At 45.8% G+C, this 20,337-nt stretch overlaps 1 protein-coding gene across 4 annotated transcripts in view; it reads right to left on the bottom strand.

Moving 5' to 3' along the window:
* Nucleotides 1-1,310: 1,310 nt before the first annotated feature.
* LOC135912252 (serine/threonine-protein phosphatase 2A 56 kDa regulatory subunit epsilon isoform-like) overlaps nucleotides 1,311-20,337 on the bottom strand; it is a 61,653-nt gene continuing 42,626 nt past the window's right edge. For 2 of the 4 annotated variants that reach the window (XM_070526963.1, XM_070526962.1), the window contains exons 7-9: nucleotides 19,368-19,445; nucleotides 15,632-15,751; nucleotides 14,614-14,937 (exon numbers count right to left, since the gene is read on the bottom strand). In XM_070526963.1, coding sequence (XP_070383064.1) covers nucleotides 14,629-14,937; nucleotides 15,632-15,751; nucleotides 19,368-19,445 — 507 coding nt within the window. In that variant the 3' untranslated portion in view covers nucleotides 14,614-14,628. Of the gene's footprint in view, nucleotides 6,868-14,613; nucleotides 14,938-15,631; nucleotides 15,752-19,367; nucleotides 19,446-20,337 lie in introns of those variants that run through there. The other 2 variants (XM_065444645.2, XM_070526964.1) reach the window with 2 other exon arrangements.

Below are 20,337 nucleotides of genomic sequence, written 5' to 3'. Positions count from 1 at the left end.
CTGGCAACGTTGTACACATGTAACTATACACAGAATAGGAACAGGAATAATCGACGAATGCGGAAAATGGGCCTTCAGGAAATCTCTCGGCGACTATAGTTGGTCTTCCTTGAAATTGGTTTCGCCTCAAACTATACGCAATTTAAAAAAAAGGAAAATATTTGAGTCAATACGACAATCATAAACAAGTGCTAAAAATCACGCATTTTGCGATAAAATCGCAATTTTGCGATAAAATCGCACAAGTTGGCCGCTATGCACGGCTTGTATTGTTGAATCTTTTCCTTCACATCTCCCTGCCTTTTCACCTCAAGGGCTAAACGGGTTTACCGTGATACAAAACCATACTAGCACGCTCCCTGCCTAAGTTAACCAGTTACCATTGGACCCCGCTAGATACTATGACACGCTTTTCAACAGCGTAGCGAGACTCGTGAAATCGGTCGCAGTACGTAAACCGGACTTGCACATCTGCGACCGCGTTTACCCGAATGCACCAGCGGCTTGTCGCATTCTTTAGCGAGTTTTAGCGTGTCCGATACACGCACTACACCGGGTAACCGGAACAGAGGGACTTTAGGTAACCGTACGCTGGTAGCGACATTCTGCGACGCTTTATCGAACCACAAAGCTCTATATATATAGGCACGTTTTCGTGTTCCAGGAGCATCCCCGTCGACAAAGTTACGTCATCAGCGTAGAATACACTTGGTTACCGCAATAGCTCAGTGTTTTATGCGAAGCATACTAGACGCACAACCACGCTCTTCCTTGCTGCGCCGCGCGCGGCCGCGTAGCTACCATATGACGTCATAACAGCTGCAAAAGCGGAGGCTCAACTCGTGCGCTCGCTTGCGGCCGCGTAGCTACATAGCCGGGTCTCAGCTCGTGCGCTCGCCTGCATGAGTTGTTTCTTCGTCTAGCCGAACCAAATATAGCCAAGCAACAGCAGTTCACCAGGCTAAACAGTGGTTCAACAACTAAAATAAAGGCTAGTATGCTTCGCATCCTGGGCTTAACCTTAGCTAAGCCACAGCCATTTTTTGTTTCAACTCTGTGCCATTACCAGTAGATTGCAGCAGCCGCCCATTTCCCCTAAGGTTCCCCTAAAGCAGCTTGCCAGTGTTTACGTCACGCGAGAACATGTCTCGAACCGCAGTTCTATCGCATCAATGGGCTGCGCGTTCCTAGCGCGTTTACCACTGAATGCGACACGTCAGTAGTAGTCGCATTCGCACCAACGCCGCCAGTGGGCGCTGTGCGCACCGACAGACGACAAAAGCTGCGTTCGCAGAGAGCGGCAACAGTAATCAGTGGACATGTCACAAAATTTTTATTACTCCTTTTTTTTCATTTTTATACATCACATCACCCATCCTCACAGTTTGTGACAAGCGATGCTTTACAAGTCACTGGTTAATAGTTAATAATTAAGGGTGAAGGTGTTTCTCGCAAAATGAAACAAAAAAAAGGCTTCGTCACGCGACTCGTATCAGGCGCTGCCAGTGTTCTCGCCACAGGCTCTTCACAGTAAGTCATGGAAATCAAAGACAGTGTAAATAATAATTAAAAGAAATCTCCACGAGGGCAGAGGAAGTAATAAACATATAAACAACAGGCCACACTTCATCTCATTCGCCTTATAACCACGTACGTCTTTTTTTTTTTTACCGCAAGTTCCACACAGCATCTTTCCAGCGTCATCATTAAATCCCTAAGCTGTGCGGAGCAGGCAAGTTACACATACGAAGTCAAAAAGTAAAACTCGCTACCTCAACGAACTGCGCTATTTACTTGTATGTTACACATTTAACGGCGGCTGTGGAAAGGGTGGGGTAAAGGTCAGAAGGAAAGTTTGTGTGGACCGGAAGATCTCCGGAAGCATATATTTCCGCGCATATTTTTTTTTTCTTCGCCCGTTCCATTAAACAGTCCCAGTCTCATTCAATTCTTTCGGAGTCCAGGGGGCGCTATTCTGGACAAAAATTTCCGCCATCCTGTTGCCGGATTCCGCCACGTTTGCTGCTTTTTCGGCCAATCGGAGAGCGCTTGGCCACCTCGCGATTTAAAACCGAGTAGGCCCGACAATATGGCGAAATAGAAAAATATGGCGGAGCTTGACGGCGTCCGGAATGGCACCCTAGAAATGCGACAGGGCCTCGCCCCCCTCCCCCGCCTGCTCTCGCGAGATCGCGCCAGGCTTCGATGCACAGCGCCCCCTAACGATGTAGGCGTGCACTACTACCGTAGTCATGAACGTTGCAAAGAAAAAAAAAACTCTAACCCGATCCGAATATGTAAATCTAGAAGATTGCTACGACGACACAGCTTGGATTCGGGTTTGTCCTCGGCTAACCGCCACGACGTCATTCGACGTATTCCCCGTGGTGGTCCTACTTTTGAACAGTCACCCACGCGCCACATTTCCCGGCCGCATCTCGTGGTTGCATCGCGGCCACGAGCAACAGGACGGCACACAACCGCTATCTTGCAAAAAAAAAAATGTTGCTTTTCCAAAGCCACCACCCTCATCCACTCCCCCTTGACACCAGGGAACCGTCGGGGCACAATGAACAGGTCCACAGCACCTGCCAGGGAAAGACGGCCTTAAGAGAATGGGAGGGAAGCAAGAAAGTGCGCAAGGCCCATTGCAAGAGGAAGTGACGACCATGCATGAATAAGTGTACAAAGTCTTTGGAAAACTGTTCCCCCACAAACGGTGCAATTAGTAAGGCAGTCCCTGCTATGACGAAGAAACAGCCGACACCAAAAGTGTTGCATGGAAAAACGGCACTACCCTTCATTTCATTTCGTAGGCACCTTCACGAGAGACTCGGCGACTTGTGCCGACATCACGGGAAGGGGCTGGTTACTCCGTCTGGCTATTTCCACAGAATACGGCACTTCGATGGCAGAACGCTACACTTCCCAGGTACTGCGGACTATGGGAGGTGAACAATGATAGATGGCAAAACCAAACATGACTGGTTACAATGAATGAACAGGGGAGGGAGGGGAAAAAAGACGAAATAAGGATGTAGGTGAAAGGAAGTTTCTGTGAGGAGCCACCGGTCAACAACGCATCTTGTATTCGACATTTGTGGCCACGTATAACCGCGGTAAGAACTACGACACACACCACGTTTGCGTTAATGCGAAGGCTACCCACCCGAAGCCAAACAAGCCACAATCACCACAATGTAGCCTAGACAAGCTGTCACTGGTTTGAGCTAAACTGATAGCCTGCACCTGGCCAAACCTGCAGTAGCTGGTACCAGTGCCTAGTGGAGCGTTATTCAAAAGATTTCGCTAGCTTGGAAAGCCCATCTGTTTCCTCATCACTTGTGGCAACTTCCATGGGGTAACAAGAGTTCCGAACTCCTGGAAGATGCAAGCATCCAGAGTCGAGGAGGTAGTGGACGCTCAACTGCAGACAGTGTCTGCACTGTTGGATTAGAATGTTTCCTTCTTGACAGTCTGAAGTGTGTTTAAGTCGTGTCTACGGATGATTCATGCACTGGAGTTTGTAAACTCCTTCGCACACAGACATCATTGCTACATTTAACAATAAGATTATTAATAATATTAATAAAAAGAAACTACCCGACAGTAGAAAAAAATTGAAAGAACAGGCGGGTGACAACAGCTTAGGATAGTGCGCCGAAGCTTGCATGGCAGGCTCCAACCAGGTCGCACCCAGTCAGTTTACTCAAATGCAAAGTTTTACAGCCAAACTTCTTGCTCCATCCTACTCAAGCAAAAAAAAATTACTATAACCAAACAAAAGAAGTGTGCCACTTCCCTAGTTCAAGCACAACAGGTTTTACAGAAAAACAAAATGTTTCACTTCGACGAAAAAAAATGTAACTACGATGCATGACTAACACATTTGGCATAATGGAGGCTGTGCTCCCAGACAAATTATGGCCCGTACCATCATCCACCAGCATGGGATTGGGTGCGGGAGATGAACTCGCAGAGCAATCGCAAAATAAGGCAAAATTCATTGCACTGTGCCTAAATTTGAAAGGGCGGTGGGAAACCATTGTGGCAGCCCTGTTTCACACTGTCTGCCAGCAGACTCAGTTCAGCATCCATGCTGCAGCCATTGTGGCTGCAGCCGAGAGAGTGACATCCTTCTCACCTGCATACTCCTTACCGAGTGTACAAATTGGTTGTGCATTAAAAAAAAATGTGCACTTCAATAGCTCCTTTACTACTATTAGAAATTATATAACAAAGCCCCTTTCGCACTCTTGCACTCAAATGCAGTCCTGTACGCCATGTATTCCAGCAGGAACCAACTGGGCAAGAGAGGATTAAGTCACACACACTATTACAATGCGGTCCCCATAACCCGTCACTTGTATGCAAACATATGCGACAACTCGGCGTTCCCGGGCTAGAACTACAATGCAACCTGCAGGTAAATTACAAGACATGCCATTTAAGACAGTTCCTGATGCAAGCGGCAGCTACAATTTAGTGATATGACATACTGCAAGTTTGCACCACATCTAGTACATAGCTCGATAGAAGAAAAATTTTGAGTGCTTTCAAGCAATTAGACTACTCTAACCTTAGATTAGACATCACGAGCTTAGACTAAAATAAAAAGTTCTCGTATCACACTGCATATAATGGAACACGTGGATGCAAAAACTAAGTACCATGGTAAACAGCAAGTCAAGCTAATGTTATGGTGAGTCAGCATTATCTTTTCCAAGCTACTGCAATGTCCTCAACCTATAATGTTTCTTGCAGCATTCGGTGGTGTAACAATATGTATCAGATGCTGCAATCAGTGTGACTGCATCAGAGTTAGAAAGATGCAAACGATCCAGCACAAATGATGACGCATTTAGAAATTAATGAGACTGCTATGCCGGAGCTGTCCAATGGATTTCAACTGTGCCAAGTGACTTCAGCTACATCTTGATGATTTGGCGCAGAGAAGTAGCGGGATCAGTAAGTTTAGTGTCTTCCTTCATACCAAACAACACTGTAAACATATACAATTTCATTCGAATGCTTTCTGGTTTGCAGACTACCAAGGGTAGCCGTACAGACCAGGAAAGAAAAACAGCAGACAAAATGTGAACCCAAATATGAACCTTGTTTCACAGTGAGGTTGTTATGTACATGACAGTACGGACTCAACTGTTACTCACACGGTTATTGTGAAGTGTGTGCTGTACTGAATTCCTGAAAAACAAAAGCGCAACAAGACTATTCAACGGGAACACCCACTGAAAAGAAAAAAAAAACACAACACCAGGCCCCTTTCGTGTTCGTTTTCTCACAATGTCCAACAGGCTCGCAGGCAACCAAACCAATCAAGAGTCTGTGGAGAAACAACAAAAGAAGAAAAAGAAAGGTCTGAACTCGCTGTACACAGAGGTTCTGCACAACAAAAGACAGGCGTAAAAGAAAATTTTTTTTAAAGAAAATGCATGAAGAACTAAGAAAAGAAACGTTACCCAGGCCGCTATTGTCATCCAGTGCAAGAGTTATTGTCAAGACATTGGAGAGCAAGCGCAAGGAGGTAAGGAAAAGGCGACAAGGACACACACACACAGCAGATGGGGAAAAAAAATTACTTTAAAAAAAGAAAACCAGAAGGATAGTGCTCGACACTGTCACATCTTGTCTTCTAGTTCCAGCTCTGCATCCACCGCTTCCTTCACCGCCGTCTGGCAGGTGGTGCCCTGTTGCCCTCTCTCCACTCCCCTCCGACTCTCGCAGCCGTCGCAGCACAGCGTCGCCACAGTCCCAGCCAGCGTGCACACGAAGTGCTTGCCACACTGCCCCGTCACCGCGGCAACGGCATCACACCCCGTCATCACACTAACCGCCACACGACGGCGGCGGATAACTTAGGGGACCGGGAGAGGGGGTGCGAGGCTTGGAGACACACAAACACGCACTCGGGGGTTTAGAGAGGCAGCAGGGTTGGTTGGGTCTGACCCATTTAGTCCAGTCGACGACTTGCAGTTTAAGCTGGGTGTGGGCGAGGCAGCTGTGTTGTGGCTTTCAGCGAAGCAGGGGACGGGACTGGCACAAGAAATCGACAGCCTTCGGCAGGTGCTGCTACTGCTTTCCAAACAAAAACATCCAGTAAACGCAGCTTGCCAGAAGCAGTGGTAGAGGTGGTAGTAGTATACCAGCAGCTCGAGGATCGCAAAACACTCCACGGCGTAGGCGCATGCACAGAAATTCAGTCCCCCAGAGCATTTCAACCGTCTCTCCTGCTGCGGTGAAAGCCAGCCTCACGTGACACACACAAGCCGGTGGCAGCAGTTTTGACAACGGCATTAGTGCTGGGGAGAAGGGAGAGGAGAACTAAGGGAAGGGAACTAGGTGCGACGACTGCAACAGTTATGCGGGAGAGGAGGAGGGTTCCGGGGGAAAAAAAATTCAAGAAAAGCGAGCAGGCTGTTGCCACCTTTTCCCGCAAAGGGGAATGTCGCCACTCTTTCCTCTCCGCGCTTCTTCTTCCTCCATCATAGAATCATGGCGGTGCAACTTCCCCACTCCTCTCTTGTGGAGAGAGAGCGGCCGTCGTCGTCCCTCCTGTGTCTTGGAGAGGCGGTGGAGGGTAGAAGGGGCATGAGGGGCGCCGCCGGTGCAAAGAAAGGAGAATAGTAGAGAAGCTAGTTGCTGCTGCTGCTGCCGCCGCTGTTTGTGGGCGGTGAGGTGCCCGGACGGGAGGAAGGGGACGCCGCCGATGCAGAGTTGCCGGCCGTGGCCATCGCTGCGCCGCCGCCTGCGACGGCATTATTGCCCGCCAGCCGGGACTTGTGGTTCAGCTCAAGCTGGGACAGCCGCTTCCAAAGCTCGTCGCGCTCCTTCTCACGTTTCTTCTCCCTGTGAAAGGACAAAGGGGGACGGGGGTCTCTCAGTGCAAGGACAAGGAACAACATCCTGTCAGGGGCATGGGATGTTAGAAGAGGAGCTCAAAACAAGCACAGGAGGCATAAAGGACCCCCATTAAATGGGATCTCAATGAAAGGAGTACTGACACAACATTTTCAACCGGTCTTTATCTTGTGGTAACAGGTCTTTATCTTGCGGTAGTAGAAGAGGCCGAAGCAGTGTATACCAAATATACCAAAGGGTTTGAACTGTTTCACATCCCTGATTGAAACAAGTCTATTCGTAAAACCACTTGTTAACTTGTTTTGTATAAAATGAGACAGCTTTAGTTTAACGTGCGCTATACCATCGTGTATGCTATAAAATAGCGGGTCGTCACTGCGTATGCGCAGAACGCTTACCGACCCATAGTGTATAGCGTACGCACACTATTCTCAGATTTAGCGTTAGCGTCTTTGTGTCGTTTACGGAGTTTGCATGAAACACAGCAGCGGTGCCGGCTGCCCACTTCGAATTGAATTTGGCGTTGCTTTTGTAAAATTGACTTCGTTTGTAGCAAACGACTGCGCAAACGGCTTTCGCTTAGTCTCAGAGCGCTTCGACGACAGAGTATTATGAATAACCTTGCATGGTTTTCGAGATCACTTCCTGTTTTGAACGAGTCGAAGCCTAACGAAAGAAATGTTCATGATGTCAGCACCACCTATCGCTACAGTCAAGAGATAGTCACAACGACGGCATATGGCCTCTGAGATCTGAAAATCTCGTAGGGCAACTAAAACTGTAACGACATCTCGCAGAGCAAGTAAAACTGTAACAAACGTGCACTGCTTAGCGAATGTTATAGTTCCGTACACTAAACTAAAACTGTATAATAACCACTGCTTCTCTTAACTCCCCCCTCCCCTCCCCACATGCATTACCCTATTTTTTGGATCCTGTAAGGCTTATGAATAAAAAATAAATACACATTAGTGTCAGGCCATAAGTTACTTACTGCAATACAGGTTTCCAACACCCAGTAGACCAATACATCTTAGGGGCACAAAGTCCTCTTGCTTATTTTTTCTTTACGACGAGCATCATCATACTTGGATTTGCCTCTACTCGACATCGGCAAAGCCTGCTCAAGGTCATGAAGTCACGATAATGTCAACAATGTCAGGTCTGGCATTTCTTTAAACAAACTTTGGCATCAAATTAAGATTTCAAGTGTTTCCCAACTTTCACATTTCCTAAGAGTCACCTTTCTATGCGAGATGATGCGGTACAGTTCCTACAGCTTCAAAAATATGTGCCAGTACTCCTTTAGGAAAGAGTATCTTTACAGCAAGAAGTGTCAATGTAATGATATGTATGTTTAGAAGTTCTTAAAGCACAACAAAAAGACGAAAAGCAGAGGAACGACAAGACAATGTATCAGGATAAGTACTTTGTCCTGTAGTCTTTGTCTTTTTGTTGCACTTTAAAAGGTTCTGAAGATTAATTTCAACAAATTAGCCAATTAGTACACCTTGCTGAATTTAAAGACAAAGCATTGAAAACAATGACGGGGGAAGCTAAATTGGGGGCTAAGGATGTCACAAAATTGGATCCCCACAAACAAAGGATTTCCAAACAGGCAGACAAAACACAAAGGATCTCAAAGCAAGGATTGGGATTGTGAAACTATGGGTAAAGGGTTTCACAGAAAGAAATCTAAGAACAAAAGAAAGGCAAAAGCATCTCAAACTGAAGACAAAGGAGGTCAAATCAAGCTCTGAAGCCTCAAATCAAGGTCGACACATCTCAAAACTAATCAAATAATCAAGACTCATGCAGGACAAGTTAATCGCGCAAGCAAGCATAAGCTGACCACACCGCTGCCATCCGCACCCCCCTCCCCCAACCCTCCCCAGAGAGGTGGCGTGCTCCAAGGTTTTCAGCACTGGACTGCCACGCGATAGGGGCAATTGGCCACAAGCTGTCTCCAAGCGGTCACAAGACTCCATTGCAGGGCATTTGTTTTATATTGACTGAACGAAAGGCCCTGCTGGCAGGTTGCCCCGCATTACATGTATTAGTAGCCCACCCATATGCGGTCTCAGATCTATAGTATTCCAATTTCACCAAGTTGTAGGCAGTGCAGCAAAAGTCATGGGTAATGCCAAGCCTACCAGAAAAAACTAGGCCCAGAACTTAGCACCCCTAACTCTCTAAGCAACCGACAGCATACTTATGATTGTGATGCCTCGACAGCTGTGCGTACTTTTGTCACAGGCAGCCTTGCACACTCATTTAACCAAGCGATGTTCCTAAACGTCATATTCTCTCACAAATTTGCAATGTCATGTACACTGCGATGCGCACTGCGCACTGTGAAAAGGATGCAAGATTCCGATTAACCCAACATCACCAGACTTATTTTCCATAAGCTTAATGTGACACCTCAAAAAGTTTGTGAAGTTTATTCATAATAACAACCTTTAGACAAAGCACACAAACAGTGGCGAACTTAGATCACTAGAAACTGACAAGCCACACATTGTTTCTAGATGGCTTTTTCATTCAATGATGCTTCTGACTTCACCTGCTTTGAGAGCTTGTCTGGATACACTTGCTCAAGGAAAGTGCCCCTCTGGAGTATGGCATCTCGCAGTGCCATAAAAGGGCGGCACAGGCACCGTTACAGCTGCCTTTTTTTTAAACACTTGCTTTGGCAATCTTGCTCAGTCCCTATGCTTTAACGCCTTAAAACATTTTCACTAACAGAGTCAACTTTTTGTAAAACTTGGCAAAACATTGTAGAATGAGCCTTCACGAAACTTCACAAAAAATTCATTAGGGTTGGCAGTTGTATTCTAGGCAGCATCAAATTCACCCCCGTCAAATTGGAGAGGTCGTAGCTGCCCTGCAAGCCAATTGGGGATGACAAGATGACCCATTTGACGTGTGGAATGACAGTCCTGCCAACAGGACTGGCTTGACTCAAATTTCAGGTCACGCAAGCGTTGTGGTTAGGTGTCAGAAAAAAAATCCACCAAAAGAAATATGAGAAATACGAGGGACCTGCAACAACTTTTTTTTTCTTCAAACCAGAGAAGCACACTCGACTGGACACAACACCTTTCGATGAATCCACAGTAGAACCTCATTCATACGTTACAAAAAGAAACGCAAGAAAAAACATTAACCGGGAAAACGTATGATCCGAAGTAAGTAAAAAATTTGACAGACTCAACTATTGTTGACATCTTACCTAATGCGAAGCGTCGCGCAGATTATTGCGGCACGAGACGCCAACGCGCATCGAGCTGATGGTGCTCTGGCGGCTCTAGACGCGTTTTGGTGTTTTCTTATTTCGTGGTGTTTTAAGAGGGCGACAGGAAACCCGAAACAAAATGGAGCTGGAGAATGACGCTGGATGCCATCGAAGCAAAGCGTGATGCTCACATCGCGCCGCCCGCAACAGGGGACAGCGGCACATTTGAATTATCGACTACTAAAAGCGTGCAGTACGCTACCAATGGCACTACGCACCACACCCTGTGAACAGATAGGTGACAATGCTTATCGCAATAGATTTGGCGGCGACAGCTTCGAAAGCGGCGTGCAACGACCCGGGTGGAGATTTTCTGGTACCGGAATAAACTGTGCACACCGCCGTTTTCAAATGAGACGGGCAGCTATATACTGCTATCAATTTTTTTTTCACATGGAACCTAGCAGCCGGAAAACGTATAGGATTGCAGTCTGCAGCAGGTACGGGCAGTGAGTTTCACTTATTGCCCATTAAAAGTGTGCACTGCGCTTCCGACGGCACCACCCGCTGCAAAACAGATAGGCGACAGGTGAAGACGCTTATCGCAACAGGATTGGCGGTGATAGCTCTAAATGCCGCGTGCGATGACCCTGAAGAAAATTTGCTGGCACCAAAATGAGAAACTGAGTGCGCCGGCGTTTTCATGTGAGGCGGACGGATGTGTACTGGGGTGAAGCTGTCGTGGCGGACACCTATATTCTGTTCTCGATCGCGCGCGTACCCTGTACATTTTCATTTTTACGTGGGATCTAGCGGCCGGAAAACGTACCATATGATCGCACTTTGCAGATGTACTACATGTTGGTGCCGAAAAATCCCGTTTTCTGGGAACGTACAAACTGGTAAAAATTGAGCTTAACTCTGTCAGGTCATTTTATGTGTTCTTGATTGCAAACATTGGTGCCGGGAAAACGTACGTAATGGGAACGTATCAATCAGGTTCTACCGTATGCATACCGTATTTACTTGAATCTACGCCAGCCCCAATTTTAAACTGACCCCCCAATGTCCAAAGCCAGAAAAAATAAACTTACCTCGAATGTAGGCCGAAAAAAAAAAAGTGACAGTGTTCACAAAACGAAAACAGCATTTCTTTAATGCGAACATGCCGAGCTCACTCTACATTATCATCGTTGCTAGCCCAGACCACACGCGCGCTTGCGGGCGCACACAAGCTCACGTTCGCAAGCATAGACAGTGCGGTGCGTCTCACACGCATCAAAACGTGGCACTATCTCGGTGAACAGTTCCCTCTCTGTTATCGCGCTTATCTTCCTAGTCGCTATCATCTCCTCATTGCAGCACCCACAAAAAGCGTCCCTCCACTGCCCCCTCCTACGACAGACGTCTTTCATCAATGCCGAAGTCTCACCCACCTTGAACTTATGACAATGCCTCTGCAGCTAGCACAAATTTTCATTTGAAAGCGGCACAATAGTGACATCACCCATCTGATTCCATTACAGTAAAGCCACACTGTGGGCCGTGCCACACACCAATACGACACTGGTCAAAATAGCGACGTCACTCGTGTACTTCTATTGGCTACTGGTGCGGCTAATAGCGGCTGCAATACTAAATTTTCTAGATGGCGCTAGCTAAGCCCCACATTATACATATTCAATTACAAACTGGCGCATTCTTTTTTAAATCCTCGAATCTAAGCCGACACCAGAGTTTGGTGCATGATTATTTGAAAAAAACTATCGGCCTCGATTGGAATAACTACAGCATATGAAGCTTGGACCACTTGTAACGCAACCCTCTATAATAAAGTGCAGGACCGGCTATAACACAACCTTTTCAGACTCCTGTTTATCTTCTCGTACAACTCCATGTACAGTCAAGCCTCGAAATAACAAAGTTGCGCTTGCAAAGAAAAAAAATTTTAAATCACAAATTTTGTCAAGTCAAGAGTTTTAAAATTTCAGCAGTAAAAGCAACATGACAAATTCCCAAAGCATTCCTGGTGGATAGTATCTTGTCAGTAAGCACTTAGAAACACATCACAAGGAGATCTGTGCATAATAGCGCGGTTATGAGTGCTAGCGCGTGCAATGCCGATCGCGACAATGGCAATGCATCGACATGGTTCATAGCATCCAATATTTGCATGCATTGTGTTGCCTGGCATGGCAAATCTTGGACACAATGGCTGACCCTGCTTAGTGTGCCCGCAGCTGTCACCAGAAACTAAAAAGATACGAATATTCATACCGAGCAAAAAAACAAAATAGTCGCAGTATCGCAAGTAAGGCTGAGCACTGATTCCGATCGCAGGGAGACAACTACGCAGAGTGAGGTTCGTAGTTTTATCGGTGTCACATGCACTCGGGCAAACATGAACAGATCTCACTCAATGGCCACAAACTCACTGTCACAATGCGAGTGAACACTTCGCACCATGTCTCGGAAACTTCAGATTACGTGAACGCCAGCACTAAACATGTAGGAACACAATGCACATCAAGGCACCAGCTTCCTCGACTCACTCCTTGACACTTGCCGTAGACTACGTCCAAAATACAGCAGGTATATCATATGCGAGGACGAGATACGCATGCTAGCAGATAGGTGTGCATTCTAGCGTATAGGCATGCTGATCAGTTCGAGCAATCAAACGAGACACTGTATGGTGTCCATACTTTCGGTCACCATTGTGCATTAGTTCTGCAGAGTTGGTGGGAGGGCCAGGGAAATTTTAATAAATGAGCAGGTCTGACAAATTTGTCTGCAACTTCCTTTCTCTATGCATTATTTTTTTTTTTGCTTCGTGCACTCGCGGCAGCTTGGTCTGCATATTTTGCATATGTGCGTCCTTAGAATAATGTTTTGGTTATATTGAGGCACCACTTATATACATAGTGTGAATATTCAAGACTCCGGTGACTTACACCGTCAGGGTCTATGTTGTACTCAAAAATTTTTGAACAGGAATAATAATCACAGAGATATCAAGAGCGCAATACAGTAGAACTTCGTTGATAGGATCCTGTCTCATACAATTTCCCAGCAGCAACATTTGCAATCGAGAACATAAAGAATTACCAATGCCCAGTTACGTTTCGTTTTTGCTAGTTGCTACATTCCTGGAAAACACTATCTTTTGACACTAACGTTCACTACACCACCAAACTGCAATTGTACAATGTTTTTTGGTTTCTAGATCCCACGTAAACAAGAAAAGGCGCAGGGAGCACGCATTGCAGCTTCCTGCAGTACCCACCCGCTCACGCCAGGTGAGAACACCATTATACACTCGGTTTCCTGCTCCAGTACCAGCCAATCTCCTCGCAGGTTGTCACATGCCGCATCACACAGCTACCGCAGCCATAGCGATAGCCATGTTCACCTGTCTGCAGGTGGAGCGAAGTGAGCATCGTGTTCCGTCTGGTGGCATCGTATTCTCAAGAAGCCCACCAGCTCAGTTTAGTTTCGGAAACACCACGCAATATAAAAATGACAACATGCATCTGGAGCCGATAGGGGCTCATCAATATGTGTGGAGCGAGCACGTCAAAACTGCCTGCCAAAATGCCCCGCCCAAGGAAGAAGCTGGCCCAGGCCAAATTCAAGGAGCGCGAACGCAAGCTTGCCGAAGCCACAGGAATGACAACATGCATCTTGGGCCGCTTGAGACCCACCAGCTTGGTGTGCATTGGCATCTCCTGCGGCACAATTTGCACAACGCTTCGCATTACGTAGATATCAAGAACAGTTGAGCCTGCAAAATGTTTAGTGACTTCGGATCGTACAGTTTCGCAGTAAGTTCTTTCTCGCGTCGTTTTTTTTAAACTTATGAACGAGGTTCCATTGTATTTACATTTCCAATTTCTGCTCAACACAATGTTTCCTCTCAGCTGGAAATGCCCTTTCTAGGAATGCCTGCCCTGCTTGGGAATGACTTCTCTGCATAGGAATGGCCTGCCTAATGTACTTTTCTTTCCTACGGTGAAATTATGGTAAGACTACAAGGTTGGCACGCATCCGAGAAAGGTGCCGGAGAGCTACAAAAAAAGAAGCAGTGCTTTAGATGGGTGGGATGCTATAACAAATGCTGCTTCCCCGGTTGCTAGAAGATGTAAAGGTGTGCATGCGAGCGCATGCGTTCGCTCTGAAGTAACTCATGATCATGAATAATTGCTCGATGGCTGGCACCTACAAGCTTGCGCACGAGTCTGTGATGTCATAGAGGGCACGTGATAAAGGGGGGGAGGGGGGCCTCAAACGATGCAGGAAGGAGAGAGACATCTCTTTTGCCTAATTGCAGGCTCGCTGCTGCATGTGGCGGAATAATATTTGGCTTGCAAGTCCATGTCTGCGATGTCCACAGACCATAGATGTTTTCTTACCACTTTCAAAAGGCGTTGCATCACCCCTTTAAGCGCTTTGAAATTCAAGGCTTTTCAGCCACTTCAGAGCACTTCTGCATGACACCCCCACCCAACCCCTCATTCTCGTCTGGAACAGCACATGAAAGTACAGCAGCAACACACGCGACGGTGGTGCTGGCAGGAAGGGAGCACTCGCCTCTGCCGCTCGCTCTTGTAAGCAGACGTGAGCTCGTCAAAGAGCTTGGAGTTCATCTCCATGAAGGTCTTGAGCACGTTGTAGACAAGCGCCACGATGGTCTGGTTCCAGTGCTCCTTGGAGATGCGGTACAGTGCGGGGAACATGAGCGGCATCACCACCTGGTTGTTCTCCTCAATCAGGCTCAGGATGTACTCGTTGTTCCAGAAGTACAGCGCCCGCTCTGCGACCTGGTGATGGAGAGGAACCCAGTTTTCCCTCGTCACCACCCCTTTCTCTTCTCAACGATTCGAGATAAAAGCCACACAGCGCGACACAATCTTGTCTCGTTGCAATTTGGCAACTGCAGAGGCTCTATCAAGAGCATCATCACCACCCTAGCTTGGCATGTATTCCCTCTAGAAATAATGTGTTGTGTAAACAAGAGCACCACATGTATGGTACTCCATGAATGAAACACGGCAGGGAAATGTTAAAGCAGAACGCTAAATAAACTCAATTACTCAAGAGCACAATGTGCTGTCGCTGGGCACCTGGTCGCTAAAGGTCACAAAAGCTCTGATCTAAGCATAAGAACCCAAATTATGGACATGCAATACTAACTCAACACGGCAGAAACAAAGATGCACGTATTAAGTTAGCCCTAAAATGACCCATTTCAATCCTCGAGTGTAGTACATGACTTTTCAAACAAAACCTTCTACCTCACTTACACTGAAGTTTCACATCATGCAGTCGTGCAACTAATTTAGGCGGCCGCTTCAAAATTACATTTATCATGGCATGAAATGGCGGGATGATAAGAACAAGAGCTAATTTCCAAAAATTAAAATATTACTGTAGCGTGGCTTGATTCAGACAGCACTGTGAAGATGCCCAACGCAGCCCACAAAAAAAGACATGGTGGGAACTCCGAGAGCTCACCTGAAAGTGTGGGCTACAGACGCACTTGGCTATTTGCTTGAAGAGGGGTTCCTGAATCTTGGCGAATTGCGTTGGTTCTATCACATCCAGGATCTCTTCTATCTCCCCAAGGAACATTACCTGCAGGAAAAGGAGGAGGGAGGGGGGTCACATGCAGAGATGCAAGTGGCGGGGGTCAAGTGACCAATGCTTCTTGCTCAGCAGAAAGCAAAAGGAACCAGAAATCAAAACGAAAGAAGCTGCTGCTCAGAGCAAAATGTGGCAAAACGAGCCCCAAGAGTGCACACCCCCCCATCACAGACTCTTGCTGCCTCACTGTTGCCATACCTGCCCGAGTTAAAATTGGTAAAAATCATGCAGGCAGGACACCAAAAAGGGAGAGGGGGTAATGGCAGGATATGAAAAAAAAAAGGATGGTCTGCGTAGAGCATACACTTTTTTATTGGGATATGTGTGCACTTTATAAACAAGTTTTAATTTTACACGCATCACCTTTAGACAATCGATATGACAACCTGTTGTGTTCGTTGAATTTTGATGCCTTCTATAGAAACTGTGTTGAAATGCAACACAATACTATGCATGGTTTTTGCAATGTATGCACACACACATGCACATACACTAAACAGCCTTTACTTTAGAAAGTATGCGAATGCAAGACTTGATAACGGCCAAAAATCGAGTCCGTACCATATTACATAGAAATTACCTGTAACAGTGCCTCTGCTGCTCGTGCTGTGAGCGATATGCCAGTGTAGAAATCATGGGAAGTACAGTTGAACCCAGCAATAACGAAAGCCCGAGACAATGAAATTCTCGCCACAATGAAGTATTTTTGAATCCCCAGCAAACACCCATAGGATTTTATGCATTTCGTATCTCGCAACAATGAAACGTCCCTAAATTGCTGTCCCGCATCGACGAGATTCGCCGGAACACGTGTAATGCTTACAGAGTACACTCAGCGCTAAAACACCTTTTTCCTCCACTTAAATTGTGTCAATACCGTCACAGCATGCTTGCGAAGCCACCGACATTTTTTGTTTACGAAAGAAGCAAAGCACGGAAAGTGATTGCTATTGCTGAAACCACGTCACAGATGCCATCTTGTCAATCGATCACCTGTTTCAAATGGGGCAGCCAACTCACCATCAACCTCTAATGACAGATGATGAAGGATTTTTGCATACGATGCGCAGTGCATAACCTGTGGGACAAAATAAATTCCAGCAGAAGCCAATGAATCCACAGACCTCTGAAGTGGCCTGCCATGCCTCCAGCCATGATTGGGATCCGAGAATATGTGTGCTTTCATGCTCTTAATTTGGTACAATTCAACAAGCATTGCGCACTGTTTCAGCATGACCTGACGTAGGTTTGCCTGATAGGACCCGTATTCTGGGTCAACCGCTTCCATGATTATATCACTTTCGCGAGGTTTCCTGTATTTTGACACCGGGTGCGTTACTGTCTACAGGAGACAGAGAGCGTGTGCTGGAGGTACGCTGTTGCTCGTAAAGGTCGACCCACCCAAAATCTCACGAAAGTGATCGTATGAGCACTGTCGCTCCCAGACACAGATGCGTCTAGTGAGTTACGCAAAAGCTCATAAAAGTGGTCGTACGAGAATACGGCCCGGGCAAATCTTCATCCGAAACGCTGTTGCTCGTAGACGTGAACTCGTCTGGCGCTCAGTTACGATAAATCGGAAAAGTGTATTCCCTCAAGTTGTCGGCGGTGTACAGGGTGCACTTTGCGATGTCGGTAATGCGGTTCCATAGACTCTTGCAAAGCTCACCAGAGTAGGCTAACATTATTCTGACAATAAGGTTTCATCTTGCAGCGCATTTGCCATCTCTTATTCGACAACAATGATAATCCTGTAAAATCAATCCTTTTTTTTTTTCCTCTTTCCCTGTACAAGCTCTTTTTTTTTAATTGTGTTCTCCTGTTCCGACACCCTTATGAGCTTATCCAACATTTGTGCTACAACATTTGTCAGTTGCTAACCCTCAAGCTGCTACAATTTGACAATGTTCAAGATACAAAGAAAAAAAAAGAAAAGAAGAACTAAAGTAACTGAAAAAGGAGTACGTAGAACATATTTTAAAAAGAACTACTGGTGTGTACTGCTATCCAAACTTCCATCTAGATTTAGTCACACAAGCAGCCTAAAGTGTCTCGATTTACTCATTCAAATATGCAATGAAATATTTTTGCATCACACGATTTAAGGATGCAACAATCTCACCACACAATTGAGCCTCGCAGAATAAAAAGCTATTTAACATATTTTCTTAGTGGTGAAATTTATGACCACAGGAAATCCTGAAAAATCCCTCATGTACGAGATCTTTTTGACAGAGGCAGATTTGGTGAAATCGATTCATTTTTTATAATATGGTAAGTTTTCAGCTTTGTACTATTTCTATTCATTTACTTAGTGCACACTGCAGCTACCGTTTATCTAGAATGTTGAATGACACACTTGAAAGCAAAACTAAGTCTACAAGAGATGCCATACAGGAGAGCTCCGCACTGATTTTGACTACCTTAGGTTCTTTAACATTAGACAGTTTTAGTTTAGCACACACTACACCACTGCGCATGCTATAACACAGCGGATCGTGACTGCGTATGTTCAGAACACTAAACGACCCGTAGCGTATAATGTAGGCAGGCTATTTCTCAGATTTAGCATGAGCGCCTTTGCGTGGTTTGCAGAGTTGGCGTAAAACATGGCGGCGGTCCCGGCGGCCCACTTCAAATTGAATTTGGCGTTGCTTTTGTAAAATGCACTTCGTTCATAGCAAATGACTGTGTAAACGGCTTTCACTTAGTCTCAGGCCGCTTCAACGTCAGAGTATTATGGATAATCTTGTGGTGTTTTACGAGATCGCTTCTCGTTTCAAACGAGTCAAAGCCTAAGAAAAGAATCATTGGAGATGTCAGCACCTCCTATTGCTACAGTCGGGAGATAGCCGCAATGACGGCATATGGCCTCTGAGATCCGAAAATCTCGCAGGCCAACTAAAATAAAAAATGTGCGCTGCTCAGCGTACGCTATACTATAGTGTATGCTATAGTTGCGTACGCTAAACTAAAACTGTCTATTACAATTAAACCTAAACATTAAGCACTAAGTTTAACATGAAAGTCCAGTAAAATCTTGCTAATTTGGATTTCACAAGACTGGAAACACAAGTCAAAAGTAACAGAGTGCCAAGCTATCGACCATTTCAGGAAAACAAACCAATGCTTACTACAACATAATATATAGTAACCACATAATTCTGAAGGCACATGGCAAACGTGGTGTAATGTGCGGCAGCAGACATAAGGCCCGCTTCATAAGGAGTGTTCCCGTCATTCCAGCACAGTTCCCACCAATGAAAATCATGATACGGACTCCAATGCTTCATTTTGCTTGCACGCTGGCGACAATTTTTGCACATTTACGACACGCCACACTCGCATGCTCCCAGAGTCATCCTGAGTAATGAAACATTTATGACCTTAAATAACACACATGCTTGGTGCGACCAGAGGCCGAGTCCGAATCATCCCATTCAGCAAATTAGTGAGTCGAACTGCCGAGACTTCATTGTGCACGAGCGTCATTGAATTCCGTCCGCATGAAAATGCAATTGGACCCCTGACCTCATTCTCGGCAGATGAACAACCAGCTGAGTGCAGCAGTGAGCAAAAAACAAAAGAAAGAAGCGAACGTACTCACCTCTTTTTGACTGCAAGTCTTAGGCCAGAACTTTAGTAATCCCTTCATGACCTGCATCGGAACAGAAGGGAGCGGGCCCTTTATAGAGAGCAGGTGTCAATCAAAGCTCATTGTCAGAGAAACACCAAGATTTCACGAGGCAAAGCACTTATCAGCCTGGAAGGAACATGAGCGCACAAACACTGGCTATATGACAGCGGCTGAAAGAGAGAAAGAAAGCATAGAGAATGCGAAGTAGAAAGCAGAGCTTGCAAATGATCAACATAAGGACTAACCAGACAGCACATTACAGTTAATGCACGTTCGATGATGTATTGACATTTTTCGACTTGTCTTCTTTTTTGCTCTTAAATGAAAGCTTTGAGCCCTCCAAATACTAGGGGGGAAAATGCTGATAAGCATCATAGTGCCCTAATTCATTTACTATGATAGTCGCTTGTATGAAGACGTTTTCATTTCAATGCCCAAGTGGCGGAATGTGTCATGACGTCGTGACAGGTCACTGACTTGCTCCATCCGCAGCATGCAGCCTGAAGAACTCAGCACTCTCACTGGTATTTTTGAGAGCAAATTTACCACACCTAGCCGTAGTGCAACACGACGTGTTTGTTTCCGCATATGCCTAAACAAAGCTAGCTTTTTTTAAAGAAAAACGTGATTGCAATTTCATGAGCCATGCAGACATGCAGAAAGACATTTGAATTGCAGAAAACATGCAAAAACATATCAGAACCACAGAAAAAAAGCTTCAAATGCTGCTTCAAACAAAAGAGCACATTTTTTGCTGCTCTAGCTAGTAGAAGTTTCTTTAATATTCAATGATGGCATCCCTGAGTGACTAATTGGCAGCTTGAATATTTGGGCTGAACCATTCACAGACCTTGGTTCTGTGTCAAATATTGCTTTACATCGATTTTCAAGCGACTGAGGCGGTCCGAAATAAAAACTCTTCCTCCAGAAGTTATTTGTC

This window comes from Dermacentor albipictus, chromosome 10, assembly GCF_038994185.2.
Source record: "Dermacentor albipictus isolate Rhodes 1998 colony chromosome 10, USDA_Dalb.pri_finalv2, whole genome shotgun sequence".
NCBI classification, from domain to species: domain Eukaryota; kingdom Metazoa; phylum Arthropoda; class Arachnida; order Ixodida; family Ixodidae; genus Dermacentor; species Dermacentor albipictus.
The sequence above is the reverse complement of the archived record's forward strand: the minus strand, read 5'-3'. Positions and strand labels throughout refer to the sequence as shown.